This window comes from Lontra canadensis, unplaced genomic scaffold, assembly GCF_010015895.1.
Source record: "Lontra canadensis isolate GAN:19392208 unplaced genomic scaffold, GSC_riverotter_1.0 scaffold35, whole genome shotgun sequence".
In the NCBI taxonomy this organism is placed as follows: Eukaryota; Metazoa; Chordata; class Mammalia; order Carnivora; family Mustelidae; genus Lontra; species Lontra canadensis.
The window spans coordinates 2,290,873-2,314,677 of record NW_022631029.1 but is presented as its reverse complement, the minus strand read 5'-3'; the positions used below and the strand labels follow the sequence as shown (position 1 = coordinate 2,314,677).

The following is a 23,805-nucleotide window of genomic DNA, read 5'->3' as shown; positions in this document are numbered from 1 at the left end:
CGCCTAATTATAAACCTCAGCCAGCCCCCAGGCAGACACACACAGTCTCCCAGGCCTGGCTCTAAATACACCCCTTGTAATGTCACACGAGACCCGCTCCCTCTGAGCAGGGTCCTTGCCTCTCTATCGTCATCCCAACTGTAAGAACATGTGTGGGATCTGGAAGGTTCCTAATGGGACGTTTCCAAAGTTGATGTGGCCAACTTGCCCACCACCTTTAAGATGTTTATTTTAGAAGCGTAAGACTAAACAACATGAACTCTATTGGTGCAATTATTTATCCAAAACTTCTTCACTCAATAAGAATGCAATTTGTCCCTTACCCAGTATGAGGGGCTGAAGTGGGTCCCAACCCACCCCCCCCCCCCCCATTCATTATGTTGAAGTCCTACTGCCCCGCAGCCCAGAATGTGACTGTATTTGGAGACAGGATCTTTAAAGAGGTGATTCAGTTAAAATGAGGTTATTAGAGTGGGCCCGATCTGATAGGACTAGTGTCCTGACAAGAGAAGATGCAGACACAGGCACGCCCAGAAGGAGGACAGTCTCGGGACACAGGGAGAAGACGGTCGACTACATGCTAAGGAGGGAGACCTTGCAACAGAAGCGCCTCTCAGAGAAAACCAACCCTGCCAACACCTTGATCTTGGACTTCTGGCCTCCAGATTCACGAGACAATAAATTCCTGATGTTAAAGCTGCGGGGTCAGTGCGTCTTTGTCCCAGTGGTCCTGGAAGGCTCACACACTCAGCAGGGACAGTACTGCAGTGCGCATGGCGGGGTCCCCTCTTACACATAACAATCCCGTGGAGCAGGGCAGAGCTGGGTTATGAACGAGTGAGTCAGACCCGGACAGCTTATTCATTGCTCCGACTAACCCACAGGCTGAGCCTTTGAATCACTACTTTATTTATCATCGGGCAGGGGCGCAGGAAAGTCTCGACGAGGAAATGAGTAGAACCCAGGCTCATCGGCTGTGTTTCTGAGACATGTCTAATCTCCAAAGCCCTTTCTGGGCCAAAGTGAAAAGAGGTGAAATGACAGGGCCCGTCGGGGACCCGACGGTGCTCAGACAGAGCCCTTTGTTCTGCGATTCTGTCCGTCCCGGATGAGGGCAGAGAGAAGGGCCTGTCTTGCTCTGCAGGGAGGCCGAGCAGGGGCTGCCTGGCACAGTTGGTTGGGGACGCTGGGCACACAAAGGCCTGGTGGATGGGGACCGGTGGGGGAGGGCAGTACCCAGACAGGGTCGGGCGGCCCCAGAACATGCCGTTTCCTCCCACAGAGTTACAGCAGCTATGTCTTGGTTGGGGAACAAGCAGAGGAGGACACACGAAGAGCAAAAGTTAGGCAGTCTGTGCTCGAGGAGAGGCCAGCATCTGCGGCCACGAGGGCGAACGGGAGAAGAAAATGTGCCTTCAGGAGCCGCACCGATCTGGGGCCCCTGCCAAAGGAGCACTCGAGAAGAGATCTAATACCTCTAATCTCAGAAGAAAAGCAACAGTTTGTTCTGAGACGAGGGATGATTCCTGCAGAGATCCAGGTCAGCCGTAAGACAAAGAGAAAGACAATGGCATCTGCTGTCCCTGTGAGCGAAGAGGGCCCTGGCTCACCTCTCATTCCTCCTCTGCTCCCCGTTCTTGGGAGGGGAGCTGCCTAACTCCCCCTCAGTCCTCTCCCAGTGCTGCCTCCTTCTTGTAATCAGGACTCTAGATTAAGAATTGCCCAGAAGGCAGAATTCAGTTGGCGGTCACTCTTCCCCACGCCTGCCCTGGGCAGCAGTTCCCTGGGAGCTGACCAAACACCAAAGACCCACTGAGGCAGAGGGAGGCCTCGGGCAGTAACCAGATTTCACTATGGAGAGGTGGTTCTGTGCCCCAAGGGACACACAGCCACATCTGGGGACATTCTGGGTGGTCGCGACTCAGGGGGTGTATGCTATTGGCGTCTACTGGGTGAAGACAAGAGATGCTGCCTGATGTCCTGTCACGGGTGGGACGGCCCCCACAGCAAAAAATAATCCAGCCCCAAGGTCAATGGTGCTGCAGTTGAGAAACTGCGCTCCCGCAGTTCGGTCTTTGACGATTTGAGGTTACTAATCATCCTTTGCGTTTCTGGAAAGCCCAGGGAGCCGTCTGTGGCGTCGCCACCTGCCCGAGCCTCGGTTTCCATACGGAAAAAAGAACCAGGACTGCTTGCTGTGGGCTGGCAGAAAAGAAGAGGTGGGTATAAAAGCGTCCGTCACAAAGGATGCTCAACAAAGGGGAGAGCAGTGCAGCGATCCGCTCGTGCAGTTCCCTCTTCCTGGCTCAATTTAACACCTCCGTATCCTTCGAGGCCCGGCTTGGACCTTGCCACCTCTTCCAAGGAAACTTGCCAGAACACCCCAAGCCCTGAAGCTTGCGCTGGCCATCCCCGATTCGGTCCCACCACCTCGGTTGCTGCACTGACCACCCACTCTGCATGTCATTATTTCAGTGGGAGGGAGAACACCAGAATGCGCCTCCTCCAGGGCATGAAGGCTCATCTCTGTCCCCAGGGCCCAGTCCCCAATGCTGGAAGGATCAGCACTTGCTGAATTGAACTCCTGAGCCCACGCAAGACACAACTTGGGGAGACAAGGAAAGGGAAGTGGCAAACTCACAAGCCTCTGTTGGGGACAGAAAATAGATCCTACAGTCAAACAGAAAGGGGACATTCCTGAGTCTCTACCCTCTTCTCTGAGCCAGAAGCCTGGAACTGAGGGAGAGTCTCACTCAGGGATTTCTGACTGGAAAGGTGCAGCTGAAGCTTTGGGAACAGGTATAACGTGCAAAAGCAAACGTGGAATTTGTGGAATTTTCCATGCAAAAGATAAAGGAACAGTAAAAAAGGTCGTTTTTGGATACAAACCATACAGTGTTGAAAGCTGAACCCAAGTGGGATCACCGCAGTGGGGATTCACTATATAAAACGTGAGGGGGGTGTGTGCCAGAGACGCTAAGATTGTCAAGATTGGGTTCTAAACTTGAGAAATGCTGACTGAAGCCAACCCATTCATTTTGCAGGTGAAGAAACAGACAACGAGACTTGACGGGAGGTTGGGACTTCTGACTGGCTGCACTTACTGGGAGACAAGCACCAGTGCCATGCAACCAGAAGATTCCAGTTCTGTTCACTCAGGGGTGTCCTAGCCAGGGCAAGCCCATACTCAATGTCTGTAGGAGGCATGGCTCTGGGCTCTGATCATGTGCCCTGGGGCAAGCAAGGCCAAAAGCTACCTTCCATAAGGGCCAGAACATTCTGGAAGTAAAGGAAGAAGTTACTCTCTCTGTGGCCCTCTTTACATTCAATCTATCCAGATTCATTTCCTGAATGAGCTATAAACCCAGGCCCCCCAGCCCTTCTGGCAGATCCTGGCTGGACAAGGATCCCCACGATTAGGAAAGAAGAGAAGTTAATGCTGATTAAAACTGCCCAGTGCAAGGCTCTTGCCAGAGTCAGGCCCATCAGACGATGAAACAACTTCCCAGCCCAGCTGCCCAAGAGGCCTCCCACGGCTCCTGGATGCCGTAAGAGTCTGGAGACTCCAAGACCAGAATACTCCTCAGAAAGGTAGGAGCTGGGACCTCCAGCTCTAAGACACAATATCCCCACCAGCTCCCACCTCAAACAAAAGAGGTGTAAGAATGGTTTTCCCTTAAAGACCCCCGGCCTATCAGGCGCCCGGCGGGAGAAGAAGGGAGAGCACGCAGGCTGACTGCCCCGTGGCTGCGGGCTGCCCTGCCTCTCTCTGGCTGAGCTCACAGCCGCCGGGGGACAGATTTCCTGTATGTCGTTTTACCCATTTAAGTCCAAGGATGCAACTCCGAGGAGGTGGTGACAGCCTAGCACACGCGGGTGTGTGCACACCCACTCCCCTCCCCTCTCAAACCCAGTTCCGGCCCCAGTGAGGTCTGGAGTCTCCTTCCTTACTCCCTGGGACACCCCCCCACGCCCCCGCCAGCTCCAGCCAGCCTCATCTTAGGAGAGTGGCATGGTTTCCAAGTCTGGAATAGAATACCAGCCCAGAGGGCACTGGGACCTGCCGGGGTTACCCAGCAGCTGGGGGTTAAGTCAAGAAACATATGAAACAAGAGAAAGGGGGACCCAAAATCCAATGGGCAGCACCCCGACATCTGTACCCTGCTACCCTTGTCCTTTCCTCTCCTTCTCAGCACCCCCCCCTGAACTGGCTCTCAGTTCTTGCCATGACTTTTCTCCTCCTCTCCCATCTCCCCTTGCCCCCTTCCCCATTTCGTGGCCCACCACACCAGTGGGTTCAGACCTCCAGAATTTGAGCACCCACAGAACCCTAGGCGCGTCCCTCCCCCAGTAGCCATTCGTTTACCCCTTCAACCGAGGGCAGACGCCCCCAGGCCATCCTGTAACTCTTCCCCCAATCGCACCCCGGCTGTCTTCCCACCGGCTTTGCCCCACGTCCCCCGCCTGGGCCTCTCAACCCCGCCTCCTTGCCTTTACCCCTCCCCGCCCCGTTTCCTGCGACCCCCCAACTACCACTAAAGCCACGTCCTCTTCAGAGAAGCCGCTCAAAGCCACAAGACCTGCTCCATCTGCATGAGCAAACTCCCTCACCAGGCCCATTCCATCAACTTTCTCCTAAACCGTCCCGCTCCCACTCCGTCTCCTGCAACCCCTTCACGACCCCCAAGCTCGTTCCCGCTCCCTCGACCCCAGGCTTCGCGCCTCCCTCCATTAACCCTCAGCTCTGTAGCCTACAAGCCAATCCGCGAAGGCGAGCTTCGAGATCGAGCCCCCAACCCGCGGCCGCGCCACTCACCTGGGCCTCGGACGCCGCGCGCCGCCGGTCCCGGGCCGGCTCCCCGCCCGGCCGCCAGCCCGACCGCCCACCACTGGTCCGCCCGCTCCGCCCCGCCGCGCCCGCCGCTCCCCCGCGCGCTCCCGCTTCCGGGTTCCGGAGGGGCGGGGCTGGGGCGTGACGCCAGCGCGTTCCGGGGCGGAGCGCCGCGAAGACCCGCCCCCTCCCTACCGGCTCAGGACACCGCCTCCTGCAGCTGGTGGATGAAACCAAGTGTGAGGGGAAAACAGAGTGGCGCGCGCTCGGGGGTCTCCCGCTTCACCCGCAGACACGCTCTCCGAGGCCAGCGGCCACCCCTCCCATGGCGGCGCAATATGGCCCGGCCCGGGGCGAGGGGGCGGGGACCCGGATTTGAAGAGCCGGCCTTTGAGCTAAAGGCGGGAAATGGCGGATTCCTCGGGACGCGGAGCTGGGTGAGTTGAAGCGCCACAGGTCTGTATTTTGTGGGTGCCGGCGAGAAGGCCATGGCCGAGAGCTGGGGGAGGTGGGGCAGCAGAGTTGGGGATTGGGCATCTGACCCCTGGGCCCCACCGAGGGTGCACGGGCTCTGGGAGGCGGGAGGCGGCCGCTGCGCATGCTCGGCAGCCTGGGCGCGGAACTAGACTTGAGTCCCCAGTAAGTTGTGTGGGTGCGGGGCGATCTCTGGCTAGTGGCTTAACCTCTCTGTGCTTTCGCTTTGCTCCGCTGAGAAACCCGGCGAATGACGCCGCCGTTCAACTTTGTACGCCTCCGGTGAAACTTAGGAACTTAGAACAGTGCGTGGCTCTTGAACGTGATCTGTCGCGATTAGTTGCCATTTTATAGTGGACAAGTGCTGGGCCACTAAAGAATCTCCTTTAATCCTCCCAACCCTTCTTTCCTATGCTTCCCCTTTACAGATGAGATGATAGAGGCTCAGGGAGAGAGGTCATTTGTCTAGGATCACACAGCAAGAGCAATAGAGACAAGACTTTGACCATTTACCCGGTTCCAGGCATGATTCCTGGGCTGGGTTCGTTTTATTTGTTCACTCGGCTGATGTTCTGTTGTGCCAGTGCAAACTGAAGTTTAATAGACCATTTGAAATCACTTGTGTTTAATCCAGGGATCATTACCCTGTGAGATTGCCCTTACCCTCTCCAGGGTTTGGGGGGAGGTATCTGAGGCTGGCACAGGTGTAATGAACCCACCGCCCCCATTCGGTTTGATTCTAGAGCCCTGGCTCAGACCCAGTAGGGAATCTGTGCTCTGTCCCTTGCCAGCTTTGAGACTTGATAGAGGTGACCTGTTCAAACACTCCAGTCCTTTTCCAGAAAACAAGGATAAAGCAGGGCAACGGGGAGGTTTTTGTAGGGTTGGGAGGATTGTGTGAAGGAGGAGAGCTACGGGGACCCAGTGAGCATTTATTTGGTTGGTTGCCTCTGCCCACTATGGCCAGCACTGCTGGATCTCACTTGGGGTCCTCAGAGTCTGCAGTGAGCTGAGCAAGGGGACCGCTGCTTTGTGACCAGTGGAGCTTGAGTCCTGACGTCAGCAGGGGTTACAGTGCCCAGGCCCCCGGCCCTGCCCCTCAGTCTGCTCCTCTCTGGTTGCTGGTCTCTATTGGTAGCGTCTTGCTTGCCCAGATTGGACTCCTGGGACGCATCCCCGAGTCTCCTGCCTCGAGGTTCCCTCTCTTCTAATACATCGAGCTTCATTCTTTCTTCCCTTAAATAGGGGTGAAACACACATAAACAGAATTTCAAAGTGAGCCATCTAATGGCCTTAAGACATTCATACCACCAGCTCTGTCTAGTTCCAGAACATTTCATCAGTCCAGAAGGAAACTTTGTATTCATTTTCAGTCACTCCCCATCCTTCATCCACCCCTCTGCTCCTGACCATCACAATCTGCCTTCTGTCTTACTTTGGCTGTTCTGGGCATTTCAGATACATAGACTTGTACAATGTATGTCTGTTTTTTTCATCCAGGATAATTTTTTTAAAAAGAAATTTTGTTTATTTTTCTAAATAAACTCTACCCGCAATGTGGGGTTCGGACTCCTGACCTCAAGATCAAGAGTCACATGTCCCATGGACGGAGCCAGCCAGGTGCCCCCAGGATAATATTTAAAAAAAAATTTTTTTTAAAGATTTATTTATTTATTTGAGAGAGAGCAAGCAGGAAGAGGGGCAGAGGGAGAGAATCTCAAGCAGACTCTGCCTCAGTGCTCCATCTCAGTACCCTGAGATCATGACCCAGGCCGAAATCAAGAGTCAGATTCTTATCTGACTGAGCCGCCCAGATGCCCCCATCCCAGGATAATATTTTTGAGACTCGTCCGTTTTAGCATGTATCAGTATCTTGCTTCTTTTGGGGGCTGAAATACACTCAGGGTTTTCTTATTTCTTGGCAGGAACATATGACCCATAAAGCTGAAAATCTCTGTTGTCCAGTCCTTTGCAGAGAAGGGTTGCCAGTCGGTAGGCTGAGCCCATAAGCCGGGAAGTCAGAACTCTGCCAGTGAAGCCATAGGGCTGATCAGTTCCTATTTTGACATCATTCTCCTCTGTCCTTGTGCCCTTGGCCTTGTTGCTCCCTGTCTCTGAATGTCCTTCCTCATGGACCTGGGCAATTGGGGCTTTGTCTCTCACCTCCCCTCACCCCCTTACGTGTCTGGGCGCTCTTCACGTGGCCTGACCGGGAAGCGCTGCTCTTCCCTCTCAGGGAAGGAGTTCCATCTCTCATTCACCGGCTTATTACTAGGAGCATAGAGTGGGCACAATTAACGAAGCCCTGACTTATGTTGAGATCTTTGAGGCTTGGCAAACCTGCTTGCCCCTCTCACTCTTCTTGCTCTGGGCCCTTCTCAGCTTCAGCCAGGCAGGGGCTCTGAGTCTCTGTTCCTGTCAAGGTGACCCTGCCTGGAAGACATGGGCGCGTGGCCAGGAGATTGGTGGGGGCGGTTGGGGATGCTGGGACTGCGTTGTCCCAAGGAAGCCCGGGCTCCTCACTGCCTTCCCTGAGCTTAGCCAACTACGTAACTATGTCAGCAAGACCCTCTATGTCCCTCTTCTAGGAAGCCTTCCGCGGGGGGTCCCGGTACTCCTGGTGGCGCTAAGATGAAAGGAAGAAAAACACAAGGTGAGCAAAGTCGGAATCTAGCTTACGATCCAGTTTCAGTAAGTGCTTTTGGGGAAGGAAAAAAACAGGCCAGAGCAGGGAAGCTAGGGCTCTATTTCCTTGTAGGGACACCTCTGGGAAGTCCGAGTCTGGTCATCCAGCTCTGTGGCCAGGGGTGTGACAGGACTGGGGGAGGTCACCCAGGGCAGTGGGCCCTTCCAGCGGCAGGAGTCACAGGCTGTGCGCAGACCTCGCCACTAGACGTGTGGGTGAGGAGAGCCGAAGCTGAATTCATTAGCAAACACTGAGGTCTTGGTTTCTTCTCTGGAAGCACCTCGGGTGCCCCTGCATCTGGTGTCCCCGAGTGGGTCTGCAGTCACTGTTCACAGCCTCCCTTGACTCTTGGCAGTGCCGCTGTGGGCAGTGGGCTCGAGGATCTCGATACAAAGATACAAAGAGCTGTTTGCTTCAAGTGTTCCGCGTGCCAGTGTGCATCTCCGAGAACTTAGAACAGGCTTCTGCTTCCGAGTGGCTGCAGGGTCCTCCGTTACAGCCTGGCTCGCCGATCTTGTTTATGACCTGTGGTATGTTTACATGTGGTCTAGCTCTGGAACACAAATTATATCCTTCGTCGTACCATTGCTTCTCTGGAAAATCCACTGCTGCTCAAAACAAACACGTACGTCCTGGTTTCTGGAAACTCAGCTGTCCAGGGAACCCCAGGCCTTGGATCCTTCCGGAGGAGCGAAACCCTTTGCCGATGGCATCGGACTAAAAGCAGCATTATTTCCTTTGCTTGAAAATGGAGGTGTCCTTTGCCCTGATCCCTTGCCGGACATCCAGGGGTAGACCCTTTGTGTGTTTGGATTTTCTCCCCTGGACCCCACCTGGTCTTGGTCTTGACCCTTAAGCACCTCCTGCCTGATGGTCCGAGCCCACTCACCCTGCAGGCATGGCTCTTCCTTGCCTGGTGCTCGCTCCGGGCAACCACTAGCTCCTTGTCCAGCTTCATGCTCCCCATGAACTATGGGTGTATCTCCTTTCCACTCAGGGTTGTAGCCACACCCCCAGCCCCAGTGAAAGATGACATCCTGGCATGAAGATCCAGTTGAAATCACCATGTCACTTAACCAAACTTTCAAGCCATGGGACATTAACTGTGTCCTCTTCCTGGGTCCTTTCATGAGAAAGGGAGAGCCCCAAGCTCTGGAGCTACCTAGAAAAAGTGTACAATGGGGCACCTGATGCCTGGTCGGGTGCCTGCTCCCTGCTGGGTGGTGGACTGTAGTCACAAGCAAGGCAGACAGAAGTCCTGGCCCTCGAGGTGGCTGGAAGGAAAGAGCAGGGGCAGTGAGGTGAGAGGGAGGTCCCCTCGGGAATGTGAGGCCTGCGAGGTGCCTGGAGGTGCTCAGGACCTGCAAGGGAGCCAGTTCTCAGCTGCCAGTGGGGAAGCCCGCCTGGAGGACACAGGATGTTTCCAGGGAAGCATGCCTGCAAGTGCTGTGTTCAGAATGCACATTGGGAATGGGTCGGTGGGCTTTGGAGCAGGGAGACCGCGGTGGTCTTGCAGAAAGCGGTTTCTCTGGTACCGTGGTGATCGTGAGAACCACATCGGACAGGACTGGGGTTCCGGAGAGGGTAGAGGAAGAGGAGCCGCCATTGTAGAGGGGAGTGGAGGTGTAGGGGGTGGTATAGGTGGTCGTCGGGGGGGAAATAACAGGAAGACCGTTGAAGAGAGGAACTGGGGGAGGGGGTTTGCCAGGGCAGTGGCAAGCACAGAGATCCCTCCACTTGGTGGGGCCAGGATATGGCCCTGAACTTGGGAGGCTGCCAGATGCTGAGGTGGGATGGTCTCCCGGGGCTGCTGCTGTCTTCCTGGTGAAGCAGTAACTGGTCATTAGCTAACTGGGGGGACCCAGTGTGGGGGAAGTGGGGGGGAGAAGGTACAAGGGAGGACTGGGGAGAGGGGTTGGGATTCAGAGCATAGGACTGTGGGTGATCACTTGGGCCATTGTGAGAAACCCCCTAATTGCAAGGCAGGCATGGAATGGGAGGTGGGGGGACCTGGGCTGGGCTGTCACCATGGTATATGACCCTGGTGTTGAGCATGTCTCCCGAGAGGCCCCGAGCTAGGTAAGGGCATAAAGAGGCATGAAAGCCCTGTACCATGAGTGGGTCATACACACAGGCTGGTGAAGGAAGGGGTGGCCGGGACCACCTTTGTGTGACCACAGGGAGTGAGTGGAAAGGGAGGAGGAGGGGGAGGGGCGGCCAACAGGTGCCCACCTGCGGAAGGTCTTTTATCCTGTCCCTGCCCTGCCCCTGAATCCGCTATCTACTTTGAGCCCGTTCTCTTATAGTCTGGGGACTTGTAAACCGTAGGTATCCCACATGTTCTCGCGTACAGTAGATGTCCCATACATGCTCGAGGGTACTGAAGCTCGGGATCTGAGAGGAGCAAGGGGGAGGAGTGCCCGCCCCCTCCCCCCTCCTCGTTCCTGCTGTTGATCTGGGAGAGCACATAGGACCTGGTTTTGATAGTGGGGAGCGGGGCTCCTTACGCTTGGCTCTTGCTGTCTTCTTCTAAACCAACACCGTGTCCCCCGCAGGTGGAAGAGTCGTTGAGTCCCGATACTTGCAGTACGAGAAGAAAACCACCAAAAAGGTAACAACGTCGGTTTGAATGGTCTGAATAGGGTTCTGTTGGACTTGGAATTCTGACCCAAGTAGCACGGGCCGGGCACAGCATGGTCCTAAATCCCTTTTGCAAAGACATGATCTCTATTAAAACCTGAGATTGTTCCTTTCCACCCGATAATCCCTTTCTGGATTCTGTCCTGAAGCAGCGCTGTCGGGTGCCCAGCTCAAAGTCCCTGACCTTGGCTGGTGCTTAGAAAAACACCTGCAGGGTTTTAAAGAAGGACTGTGGGGAAGAAAGGATGGGGCTGAAGCACCCAGTATCAGAGGCAGAATTTAGTGAACTATCCATAGTCACACCACGAAAATCATGCAGCCATTGAAAATGACGGGACGGGGACATCTGGATGGCTCAGTTGGCTGAGCGTCTGCCTTTGGCTCGGGTCATGATCTCAGGATCCTGGATCAAGTCCCACATGGGGCTCCTTGCTCAGTGGGTGGCCTGCTTCTCCCTCTGCCTGCCATTCCCCCTGCTTGTGGGCATGTGTGTGCCCTCTCTCTCTCTCTCTCTCTCTCTCTCACACAAATAAATGGATAAAATCTTAAAAAAAAAAAAAAGGGCAGTGATCTACAAAGTAGGAAATAAATTAAAAAGAAAAAGAAAATGATGGAATGAAGCACTTAACGACACAAACACCTGCTTTGTGTGGCATTTAACAGAAACACTCAGTAGATGACCCAGTTACGTATCTTGTTTCGTTGTGCCATACTGAGAAGGTGGAGAGGTTGTGTTATTCCTTCCATTTTCCCAAATTTGGTTTATGGTAAAATTCAGTGAACTATGAATTTCTGCTCCCTACCTTTTACTCTGGTAGAGTGAAATGGCAGGTTCTTAATAAGGTGACAGAAGGGGCGCCTGGCTGGCTTAGTCAGAAGAGCAAGCTGCTCTTGATCACGGGTCGTGAGTTCAAAGCCCACGTTAGGTGTGGAGATTACTTAATAAATAAATAAACTTAAAAAAATAATGATGTGACTTAAGCTCCAACTTGAGGAAAAAGGAAACCTTTTCACAAACTGCTGTCAGTTCTTGGGGGTGAATTGTTTTTAGTGGAATTAAATTTTTTTAAAATATTTATTTATTTATTTATTTGACAGACAGAGATCACAAGTAGGCAGAGAGGCAGGCTGAGAGAGAGGAAGGGAAGCAGGCTTCCTGCCGAGCAGAGAGCCCAACGCGGGGCTCGATCCCAGGACCCTGGGATCATGACCCGAGCCGAAGGCAGAGGCTTCAACCCACTGAGCCACCCAGGCGCCCCTGGAATTAATTTTTTAATTATTATTTTTGTTTCTTAGAAAGTGAGAGAGTGCACTTGAGGGGGTTGGGGAGGAAGGTAGAAGGAGAGAGAGAATCTCAAGCAGGCTCCACACCAGGTGCAGGGTTCCATCTCACGATGACCCTGAGATTGTTTCCTGAACCTAAGTCAAGAGTCGGATGCTTAACTGACTGACCCACCCAGGTGCCCCAGACTTAATTTTTTTTTTTTTTTTAAGTTAGTTTTAGGTTCATAGCAAAACTGAGTGGCAGGTGCAGAGATTTCCCATATAACCCCTGCCACCCCCTCCACAGCCTCCCTCCCCACATCAGCCTCTCCACCCAGAGAGGTGCACTTTGACATTTGAGGAAGCTGCCTTGACACATCACCCAGAGGCTATGATTTAATTTGTGGTTTTTTTGTTTGTTTTTTAATTTAAATTCACATGATTTACTTTGTTGAAGTGAGTTTCAACAAAAGATCACAGCCCCTGCCTCCTAATTTTAGTGTTGCCTTGTAAACTTGTTTACAAGCATCCCTGTGTGTCTGCGTGCTCTGGTATTTTCGATTCCTACGAGCTTGTCCGTTTTCTTTCTTTCTTTCTTTCTTTCTTTCTTCCTTCCTTCCTTCCTTCCTTCCTTCCTTCCTTTTTTTTTTTCCCCATCTCTTCAGGTAGAATTTACAGAGTTAAGTGTCACTCTTTAGCACACGGTTCTGCGAGTTTTGACAAACTTATCCTGTCACAGACCCACCACAGTCAAGATACGGTACAGTCACCCACTATCCCTTGGCTCTCCCCTGAAGCCGGCCCCACCCCCATCCCAGCAGTTACCTGATTTCCATCCCTATAACTTTGCCTTTTCTGGAAGGTCATTAAGAAGGGGTCACACAGGATGCAGCAGCCTCTTGCATGTGCTTTCACAGAAAGGAGAGGGGGGGTCCCTCCCTGTGGTTGCCTGTCACAGTGCCGGTTCCTTCGGGTGGCTAAGGAATGTTCCCCAGGGTGAGCGGACCACGGTGGGTGTAGCCATTTACCAGTGAAGGGCATTTGGTTTGATTGTCGGTTTGGGCCATGGTGCACAAAGCCACCTTACACATTCTCATGTGGGATTCCGTGTGGACACGCTCTCGTTTCTCCCAGGAGAGGAACGGCAGGTAAGTGTAGTTTTCACTGGCTTGTGGGAAACCATGTAGCCGTTATCCAAAGTGGCTGCAGCTCTCTACATTCCCAGCAGAACCAGAGGAGAGTTCGGTTGGTACTTGAAGATGGACCGAAGCCATTCTAGTGGCTGTGAAGTATCGTCTTGTTGTGGTTTTAATTTACATTTCCATCACAACTAATGATCTTGAGTATCTTTTCATGTACTTATTGGCCGGTCCCGGCTCTTTTGCCATATTAAAAAAAAAAAAAGATTTTTTTAAAATTTATTCATTTGACAGGGAGAGACACACAAGCAGGGGGAGTTGGAGAGGGAGAAGCAGGCTTTCCGCTGAGCGAAGAGCCCAACGTGGGGCTCGATCCCAGGACCCTGGGATCATGACCTGAGCCAAAGGCAGACGCTTAATAACTGAGCCACTGAGGTGCCCAGGAGGAGAGAGAATCTTAAGCAGGTTTCGTGCTCAGTGTGGAGCTTGATCTTGTGATCCTGAGATCATGACCTGTTCCTTTGCTTTTCTATATAAGTTTTAGACTTAGCTTGCCATTTTCTACCAAAATTTCTACTGGGATTTTGAATGTATGGAATCTTTGCATCGGTTTAGGGAGAGTAACATCCTAAAAATACTAGGCCTTTCAGTCTATGAACATGGTACACCTATCCATTTAGTTGGTCAGGTTGGATTTCTGTCATCAGCATTTTGTAGTTTTCAGCCTATAGACCTTCCCTATTTTTTCTTAGGTTTATACCTAAGTATTTGCTCGCTTTTTAGTGCTATTATATGTGATACTGTCTTCTTTCTTTTTTTATTAATGAAGACATTTTTTAAATTGAGGTATGATCAACATACAACATTATGTCAGTTTCAGTTATATAACCTAGTGTCTCAGCATTTGTTTATGAATCGATATGATCCCCACAGTAAGTTTAGTTAAACCTAATACCATATGCTTTTGTTTTTTTCTTGCTGACAGCTTTCACATGGTCCTATCTTGGAATTTCACTTCCCAGAGTTGTTCATTGCTAGAAATGTGATTTTTTTTAAGAATTTATTATTTGACAGAGATCACAAGTAGGCAGAGGCAGGCAGAGAAAGAGAGGAAGCAGGCTCCCTAGCCTGATGCGGGGCTCGATCCCAGGACCCTGGGATCATGACCCTAGCTGAAGGCAGAGGCTTTAACCTACTGAGCCACCCACGCGCCCCAAAATGTGATCTTTTTATATGGACCCTCTATCCTGCAATCTTGCTAAACTCACTTGTTTGGTTTCTTAAAGATTTTGCTTATTTATTCAGAGAGCTCATGCTCGCACATGTGAAGGTAAGAGGCAGAGGGAAAGGGAGGGAGAGAAGCTCACGTGGACTCCATGCTGAGCCCCGGGCTCCACACAGGACTCGATCTCACGACCCTGAGGTCATTTCAGCCTGAGCCGAAATGAAGATGAGATGCTTAACTCACTGAGCCCCCCAGGCAGCCCTTTACTTACTGGTTTTAGTAGCATTTGGGATTTTCTTTGTAAATCATGTAAGAAGAGAGTTTTTTTTTTTCTTTTTTAAGCTGTTTGCTTTTTATTTCTTATTCTGAGACCCCCAGTAGGAGGTTGAATCGGAGCAGTGTCTGCGCTTTGAAATGTTCTTGCTCTTCACAAGGTTTTCTTTCTGCTCAGATGTTGTTGTAATGGCTTGTGAGCTCCGTGCATTGCTTGTTTTTTTTTTCTTTTTTTTTTTTAATGAGTTTTAAAGATTATTACTTGTACAGAAACTTTGTTTTCCTGATGACCGGAGGAATATGTTCTCTGCGAATACTATAAAGGATACAGAAAATCAGTCACCTGGTATCTGCCATGTCAGAGCCCATCACTGGCAAACATTTTGGTAGTTCCCTGTGTTCTGTGAATGTGAGGGTATCCTTTTTGATTAAGCAATCCCATTTCTATGTAATTAAATGTCAGAACCCTACATCTCTCCCTGGCCTCAAAGTGATAGCAGATACAAACTGCACACACCGGGAAGGGAGGTGTCTTGTCCCCTGAATCCTGACTGTCATGTGTTCCCCTAACAGACTTCTGTAGCAGAGGTAGTGAAGACCGGTGGGAAGATGCCTGAAGGGGGAAGGAAACTCCACATGCTCCAGAAGAGCAAAGGTGTGTAAAGATGGAGGGAGGGTGTGAAATAGCTCTGAAACTCTGTAAGTGAGGAACGTGGTGGTGAATTTTGTTTTCCAGTATGCGAAGGGGAAACTCCCTCTTTCTTTCTGGGAAGTGTCAGAAGAGTGTCTGGGTAAGGACGGGTCTGAGGCACGTGGGGAGCCTGAGGGAAATGGCTGGGGAAGAGAGGAGGTTACTTCCTTTGCGGCCATCATGACGCTTCTTTGGTCATGTGACCGTTTCCTGGGTGGAGCTCTGAGAGTGCGACTCAGGGGGCCCATGAGGCCTCATCTTCCTGCCTCTCACCACCTTGGGTTAGGTCTTCCTCGTCATGTTTCCCCTTTATCTTCCTAGAAGCCGTCACCAAAGTGATATGCAGAACTTGCAGTTTTTCTGATTGTAGACATAAGTGTTTGTTGTAAAACGAAAATCAACAGCAATGGAAAATGGAAAGTGTAGACAAGTGTAGAAAGTGTAGACAAGGAGGGTGGATCCTCATGAGCTGCCACTTCGATCACTGCTGTGTATGTGGTGTTCATTTGTAGTCAGTGTGTTCATTCTAGAAGTCTGGGAAGGCCCCTCCCCAGAGTTGCAGTCTGCCAGCTCCTCACGTGCTCACTTCAGCAGCACTGGCCCCTCTTTCTCATGAAAGCAGTTCACAAAAAGCAAAAGTGTTTCTTGGCCCGCTCCTCCTTGTTCAAAGTGGCAACAACTGTGAGTCTTGGGAAAAATTAAGTACAGTTGACCCTTGAACCACATGGGTCTGAACTACATGGATCTACTCATATGTGGGGGTTTTTTTGTTTTAATTTTCTTTGTTTATTTGACAGAGACACATAGCGAGAGCAGGAACACAAGCAGGGAGGGTGGGAGAGGGAGAAGCAGGCTTCCTGCCAAGCAGGGAGCCCGCTTTGGGGCTCGATCCCAGGACTCTGGGATCATGACCCGAGCCGAAAGCAGACGCTTAACGACTGAGCTACCCAGGCGCCCCGATATGTGGGATTTTTACAATACGATACTATAAATGTATCTTCTCTTAGGATTTCCTTAATATTTCCTTTCTTTTTTTAGCTTACTTTATTAAATGAATGAAGTTTATAGTATAGTATATAGAACACGTAAAATACATGTTCATTGACTTTCTGTTCTCAGTAGGGGCTCCAATCAATAGTAGACTGTGAGTCGCTAGCCTTTTGGGGATTGGAAAGTTGCCGATCATGGTTTGGGTGTTTGCCCAGTGTCTGCGCTGCTCCTTGACCTGGACATGCTCCATGTCCTGGGGCCAGCTCTGTAGTCTTTGCTCATGCCCTTGGGTCTGGGGCCACGCGTCCAGCCGGGAAAGCCAGTGCGCGGCCCAGAGGGGTCAGAGGTTGGGTCAGCCACATCTTAAAATCAGGGTTCTCACCCATGGGCGATTCAGACTTAGAAATGTCTGGACACATTTGGTTGTTGTGATGCGTGGGAAGATCTGCTACTTGTATTTGATGGGAGAGGCCAGGGAAGCCCTTCAGTTGCCTGCTGCCCCTGACACAGCCCTGCCCCAGAGCGGGACGCAGCCCCAAATGTCAGTAGTGTCAGGGCTGAGAAACCATCATGGAAACAACCATGGGAAGCGCCTGGGTGCCTTCAGCTTGGGTCATCATCCCAGGGTCCTGGGATCGAGCCCCGCATCAGGTTTCCTGCTCTGTGGGAAGCTTGACTTTCCCTCTCCCCCTCCCTCTGCTTGTGCTCCCTCTCTTGCTGTGTGTGTCTCTCTCTCTGTCAAATAAATAAGTAAATAAATAAATCTTAAAAAAAAAAAAAAAGATAACCACGAGACTGGAGAGAGACGGCCAGTTTGAGTTCCGTCGTATTTCTCGAAGGAGACACTGTACAGGAGGTCAGCAGACTCCTGTTCACTTAGAATTTTTCGAATATTTGAACCCAGGGCCCCACACCCTACACGTCACCATGACGTCGCTCTGTTTATTCCCACGTACCCCTCTTTCTCGGCCGCACGGGCGTTCCTGCAGCCACTGGCTGCCACCTTGCTAACAGGGAGGACTTCACATGCCATCTGTTCGTTTTGCAGCCCCCTGTAACCCTGGCTGGGTTATAGCCCACAGTACCCCACTACCCATTTTAGGGGGCATCAGGCATAACTACACATGGTTAAATAGAGAGTAAAGATGAAGGGACCCCCCAGGGAAGAGGAACAGCCCAGAAGCTGCTAGAGAAAGAAGGGAAAAGCAGAAGAAAGAACGGGTGCATGGCAGACCTCTGTCCAGAACACAGTGTTTTTTGTTTGTTTTATTTCTTTTCAGCGTAACAGTATTCATTGTTTTTGCATCACACCCAGTGCTCCATGCAATCCGTGCCCTCCTTAATACCCGCCACCTGGTTCCCCCAACCTCCCAGCCCCGCCCCTTCAAAACCCTCAGATTGTTTTTCAGAGTCCATAGTCTCTCATGGTTCACCTCCCCTTCCAATTTCCCTCAACTCCCTTCTCCTTTTCATCTCCCCATGTCCTCCATGCTATTTGTTATGCTTCACAAATACGTGAAACCATATGATAATTGACTCTCTCTGATTGACTTATTTCACTCAGCATAATCTCTTCCAGTCCCGCCCATGTTGCTACAAAAGGTGGGTATTCATCCTTTCTGATGGAGGCATAATACTCCATAGTGTATATGGACCACAGCTTCCTTATCCATTCGTCCGTTGAAGAGCATCTTGGGTCTTTCCACAGTTTGGTGACCATGGCCCTTGCTGCTATAAACATTGGGGTACAGATGGCCCTTCTTACCAAGCTAAGCAGCAAGGCATATTCGCCTCTCTGGGTTGGAGAGCCGGCGTCTCGCTCTCCTTCTACTCTGAAATAGATTCACCTTGCTGGCCGGGAATTTGCAGAGCTGCTGCAGCCCTCTGTCCCGCTCCCCTCACAAGACGCTGGCTTTTCGGAAGCAAAAAGCTCGTAGTGGTTGCAGAGTTGCCTGTGTCCCGCCATAGCGCGTAGGACCTTGCAGACTGTGCTGACCTCTGGGGCTTCTCACTGGGCCTGCAGACAGCAGCGGAATCGGGAAGGGCGACCTGCAGTCCACATTGCTGGAAGGGCACGGCACTGCCCCGCCAGACCTGGACCTCTCGGCCATCAATGGTAAATCATCCACCTGTCCCCCCCCGCCCCCCCCGGCTCTTCCCCAGCTGGGCCTTGCGGTACGCCTCAGGGCTGCCAAAGCGTGCTCTGAGTTCTCACCTTCCAAATGCTCTTCTCAATCTTAGACAAGAGTATGATTAGAAAGACTCCGCAGCTAGAAAAGACGATGTCGAAGAGAACCGACTCGTCATCATTTTCTTCTTCACAGAGAAAGAGCCCGGTGAGTGTCCAAGATGAAAGAGAAGCTGTGGAGTTAGAGACGTCTGATGTTAGCTCCCACCCACCCCTCGTCCCCAGCACGTGCCACTCGAGCCCCGAGACTCTAAGATGGATCAAGGCAGCCACGCGTTTTAGGGAAAACCCAAGACCACACGCATCCTCGGAATATTTGTAGAGTTTAAGTTGCCCCAAGTATATGTACAAGTACATGTAGTTACGAAGGCGAGATCATGTGAACAATGAGATTTGGGGCCTTGTTTGCTGATACTATGTTAGAGAAGGCACTAGGCCAGGCCCTGGGCCCCAGGGGAGGACAGCTGGGCTGGGGTCTCACTCCGCCTCCTGGCTTCAGTGTGGCACTGATTGCATGGGACTCCCCCAGCTGACCCGGACCAGCCAGCCACGGGAAGGGCCTGGACCACCCCCTCCCTTCTTGCAGGGCGCCCAAAAAGACAGAACGAGGAAAGAGAAACAGCGGGTTGACACACAGGAGAGAATCATCACATTACTGAATTAAGTCAGGTTTATGAAGGTTAGGTTTCTGCCCTTCCAGTGAGGAGAGAGCTAGGCTTATACCAATTCACTGGCAACCAAAAATGTTGTTTTCGCCTCCCCAAGGACCTATCAGAGGCGATGGAAATGATGGAATCCCAGACATTGCTCCTGACCCTGCTGACCGTGAAGGTGGGGACAGAGCTCGCTCGTGCGTGACATGGGCAGGAGGAAAGGCTTTGCGAGGCGCAGGGATGGCGTTCCCTCTGGCCTGAGCTCCTGTTGTGCGCTTGACAGATGGAGAATGGTCTCGCTTCATTCGAAGAAAAGGCAGAGAGGAATTTATTAATAATGTGTAAAGAGAAGGAGAAGCTACAGAAGAAGGCCCATGAGCTGAAGCGCAAACTTCTCCTCACTCAGCGGAAGCGGGAGCTGGCAGACGTCCTTGACGCTCAGGTCAGCGGCCATGCAGTCACCGCGCTGCACGTTCCAGGGCGGGGTGAGCCCAGCAGAGCGATCCGAGGGAGTGTGGACGGGGGCTGTCCCTGCCGCCCGGCTCTGACTCTGTGGCCAGCTTTTGGCACCGCTGGGTGCTGGTATGGGACTGGGTCTTGTGTCCTAGGCCTCCTTCCCTCCTGCCTGCAGATCGAGATGCTCAGCCCCTACGAGGCTGTGGCCGAGCGCTTTAAGGAGCAGTACAAGGCGTTCGCCACGGCCCTGGACACCACGAGGCACGAGCTTCCCGTGAAATCGGTCCACCTGGACGGGGACGGGCAACGGTTCTTAGGTAGGAAACTGGGCGGCTGCCGGGCAAGGGGCAGAGTGAGAGAACGGCTGGTGCGGGTCGGTGCTTGTCGTGTGCCAGCCGCCTTTATCCCTTTGTGTCACGTCACAGCGTCCTCTCAGTAGATGGTGTGTCCCTCATCAGTTGGCAGAGGACGGGGGTGGAGGGGGCCGGCAAGGCTGCGGTTTATCCAGGGTCGCGCCCTGAGTAAGGACCAAGCTGGGATTTGAAGCCAGGTCTGTGGACCGGCCCAGTAATTTCCATCCCTGCCAAAATACAGTCCTGGGGATCGGCTGCTGTCCCCCAAGGCGGGGGGGTTCCCTTCAGAGACACTGATCCTTACCCCATCTTGCCTTTTTTTTTTTTTTAAACATAATCTTTACACTGAACATGGCACTTAGAGTCACAGAACTCAAGGTCAGGAGTCTCATGCTCCACCGATCAGGCCAGCCAGGTGCCCCGGCCCCGTCCTGCCTTCTGTGAAGAGTCGTGGGACCCCTCTGTGGCATAGGGTTCCCACCTGATCCTTCATAGGAAGGAGTCTGCATGCATGCTTGATCTTAAAATTCTCTTTAGAGCAAGTGTCTTTTTTTTTTTTTTTTTTTTTTAATTTGACAGAGATCACAAGTAGGTAGAGAGGCAGGCAGAAGGGTGGGGGGACCAGGCTCCCTCTTGAGCCGGGAGCCCGATGCGGGGCTTGATCCCAGGACCTTGAGATCATGACCTGAGCTGAAGGCAGAGGCTTGACCCACTGAGCCACCCAGGTGCCACAGAGCGAGTATCTTCCCAAAGCAAGTTTTCAGCCAGCCTAGAGTCTGGTTATTTCCAGGCAGGATCCTCATGAGCCATCTAAATATATCTTGTTTGAGGCCGATGTAAGTAAAGGATCGCCACCTAAAATCAGGTGGACATTGCCTCCAGAACTTTCCACAAATGCATTTCAAGATCACAAAGGCCATTGCTCTATTGGTAATCTCAGACACAGGTGATTTTAATCCAGCTTTTCCCAATACAGAGTAGCAAGGGGATCACACGCAGTCTGAAGAATGAGCCTTGTGGAGCGATGTTCTGCGTGCAGGTGTCCGGTTTTATAATGATGGCAGTGAGCTGCACATCTGCGACTCTTGGACTCCGTCCCTGACAAGTGCCGTGGGTGGCGGCCAGCAGTTGGGATCGGGTTGCGAAGGAGCCCGTGGCTTCTGGAATTAATGACAGATTGGGTGGCTCAAAACACCAGAAGTTTATTCCCTTCAGTTCAGGGGTCCCGCAGTCCGAAGTCGGGGTGTCAGCAGAGTTGGACATCCCTGGAGACTCGGAGGGAAAATGCGTTCTGTGCCTTTCTCCTGACTCCCGGTGTTGCTCCCTGTTCTTGGCATTCCTTGGCTGGTGGTGGCGTCGCGCCAGTCCACCTGTGTCTTCACACGGCCTTGCTTCCGAATTGCCCTCTGCTTCGAAGGATGCCAGCTCACAGACCTCACTGTAACCCAGTGACGTCAACACAGACTCCATGGCCATAAGGTCACATTCGCAGCTACTTGGGATTAGGTCCTGAACATGTCTTTTGGGAGGAAGCAGTGGAGACCAGTACGGGGAGTATAAGAATGTGGGTGTTTGTGGAAGAACCCTTACAATGGTCTCAAAACCTTGTGGTGGTGGGTTGTGACTCAGTGCATGTATGGTGTGGCGTGTGCGGAAGTGGGGAGCTGCTGCTTTCTTTAAATGCAGGCTACGCTCTCAGGGGTGAGAGGGGCAGAGATGCTGGGAACAGGGAGTGGGAACCACAGGTTTGTTTTTAAGTTGCTTGCAGGACTGACATCCTTGGCCTTTTGCATTGCTTTCTCTTGAGGACGTCAAAGTGGCCTTCCAGGTCCGTTCCAGCAACCGCCCGGCTGGCGGACACGCCTGGCTTATGATCTCAGGCCCCTGTGATCTGTGGCACTGGGCGGGCATGGGGAGAGAAGCGGTACCAGCACATGAATGTTGTCCCCTGTGACCCGCTCTGCCTTTGAGCTCTTCATGATTCCAGCATAACACATGAGCATTCTGGGGAACGAGAAGAATCCAGTAGGCCTCCCAACTAGCATCCCTTGCTCCAGGCACTGTGAAACCCTTGGCTGACCGCCCCTTTCCCCCTCCAGACAATTTGCAGCAGGAGTTGACGACCACATGCCATCTGCTGGAAGAACTGGGGATCGGCAGTTTAGAAGAAAACATGAAAGCTCTGGACCTGCTGAGCGAACTCAAGGAAATGACCCAAAGGAAGGATCTGGAACTCCGAAGGTATGGCAGAAAAGATTTGAAGTTGGGAGCAGCCGGTCGTGCTCCGGCGAGCGGGCAGCTTTGATGTTTGCAGAGGCCGGGGGTGTAGGGACCCCCTGAGGCAGGGAGAGGGGAATGGGCAAAGCACCTTGAACTCAGCCCAAACCCCCGTGTGTGTTCTCAAGAAGCCACAATAGAAAGGGATCTCTAGCATCACCTGTCCTGTACTTCCCCAGAGTCACAGCATTTCCGGTGCCCTTGGGGTGGCCTGTTCATGCTTGAAACATCTCCTGGGGTAAGGGCTTGGGGTGATCTTCTTGGAACTCGTTACTGGAAGTATAAATTCATATAGAAAAGGCACGGGTCCTCGCTTTGGTCTGATGGGTTTCACGAATGTGGGCCCTGGGCAAGCAGCCCCCAGGCCGCAGGGCACCCCCCAGCCGCTCCCCCAACAAGCCCCCTCGGCAACTTTCTCGCTGTTGAAGCTTCCCCCTCCGGGGATTTTTTTTTTTTTTAAACCTTGGGGTTTTCCTCTTCATCTTCCCCCCAAAAATCTCCTTTCGTTCTTTATGATGCTGAATATGCTCTTTGAAATGTCTAAAAACACTGAAAGTTACTCCTAAAAAAGAGTTGCCACCTACTAGGACATTCCCTTCTTGTGTGCGTGGCCTCAGGGGAGCTCCGCATGCACCAGAAGGTTCCAGATCCCAAGGGTCACAGCTTCAGCTGGCCAGACACACTCCTTTAGCATGTATTTCCCTGCCGTCATTTACACTGCGTGAGGCCACGTGTCCGTTCTTGGTGCGGTTCCCCACATATCTGGTGGATAAATGACTCTTCTTTGGCGCCTGCCCAGTCCTGTTCTGACGGGCCTCTCTGAGCTCTGCTCAGCTGTGTTCTGAGTCCCGCACGCTTCCCCAAGAGCGCACGGGACGCAGCCCGCTTCTGTCTGGCTCTGGGCGGAGAGGCCGAAAGGCTTCATCTGTCCTTTTGTTTCTGCAGGAGCTTTGCCCAGGTGCTGGACCTCTCGGCCGAGGCGAGCAGAGAGGCGGCTTTAATCAACCAGGAGGTCTGGGAGGAAGCCCAGGGCCTGGAGGCCCCCAGCCAGTGGTACTTCAACCAGGAAGGCGCCGGCGGGGAAGCTCTGGGGCTGGTCCGGACCCCGCTCCTGTTGGGCGCCGGAGAGCCACACACGGCGTGAGTCTGCATGCCAGCCGTGTGCCCCCCGCCCAAGGGGGGACCTCCCTGCTGACCGCCGGGAAGAAAGCCCAGCCCCTCCCCCGGCTCAGTGCACACGTGTGTGCCGCAGCCTCGTGTGTCACGCTCTGGGAGCTCAAGCACTTTAGACACTACTTTGGCGATGTAGCTGTTTTTGTACGAGCGTATCAATCACTTGATATTTAAAGAATAAAACTTGTGCAGTCAAGCGTTGGTTGCTACGTCAGGGGCCAGGAGAGGCTCGTGTTGTCTCAGGTTCTTCTGAACTGCAGCTCCTCGGTCTTGGGACTCCTGGGACGTGAGTGTTTGACTTGCAGGGGGATTTCGTGTCCTGCCGTCCCTGTGGTACTTGCCCCTTTACCATCCTGGAGCAAGTTCGGAGTCAGCCAGCCGCGGGAATTTTCTCACCCAGGCCAGGGTCCCAGCACTGTTGCTGGAGGCGCTGCCGGGCTCTGGCCCTAAGCCGCGGTCTACACCCCATGCCCAGTGCGGCACAGGAGATCGG

The 23,805-nt window shown here is 52.6% G+C and overlaps 2 protein-coding genes across 10 annotated transcripts in view; one reads left to right on the top strand and one right to left on the bottom strand.

The window, feature by feature from the left end:
* The window catches only part of MYO9B (myosin IXB), an 84,260-nt gene extending 79,373 nt beyond the window's left edge, over nucleotides 1–4,887 (bottom strand). For all 9 annotated transcript variants that reach the window (XM_032867573.1, XM_032867576.1, XM_032867575.1 and 6 more), the window contains exon 1: nucleotides 4,817–4,887. The gene's annotated coding sequence lies outside the window, so the exon portion shown is untranslated. The remainder of the gene's footprint in view (nucleotides 1–4,816) is intronic.
* Nucleotides 4,888–5,030: 143 nt separating this feature from the next.
* Nucleotides 5,031–23,508, top strand: HAUS8 (HAUS augmin like complex subunit 8). Its single transcript, XM_032867572.1, has 11 exons — nucleotides 5,031–5,268; nucleotides 7,894–7,958; nucleotides 10,547–10,602; nucleotides 15,105–15,186; nucleotides 18,236–18,328; nucleotides 18,454–18,548; nucleotides 19,166–19,231; nucleotides 19,337–19,495; nucleotides 19,685–19,826; nucleotides 21,962–22,103; nucleotides 23,085–23,508. Exons 1-11 carry the CDS (start codon nucleotides 5,240–5,242, stop codon nucleotides 23,281–23,283), a joined length of 1,128 nt encoding a protein of 375 aa, XP_032723463.1. The 5' UTR covers nucleotides 5,031–5,239; the 3' UTR covers nucleotides 23,284–23,508.
* Nucleotides 23,509–23,805: the final 297 nt, after the last annotated feature.

Coding starts and splice junctions, on each gene's coding strand:
- HAUS8 (XM_032867572.1), top strand. CDS start 5,240: ATGGCGGATTCCTCGGGACGCGGAGCTGG. Junction 7,959..10,546: donor GAAAGGAAGAAAAACACAAG/GTGAGCAAAGTC, acceptor TGTCCCCCGCAG/GTGGAAGAGTCGTTGAGTCC. Junction 15,187..18,235: donor CATGCTCCAGAAGAGCAAAG/GTGTGTAAAGAT, acceptor CTGGGCCTGCAG/ACAGCAGCGGAATCGGGAAG.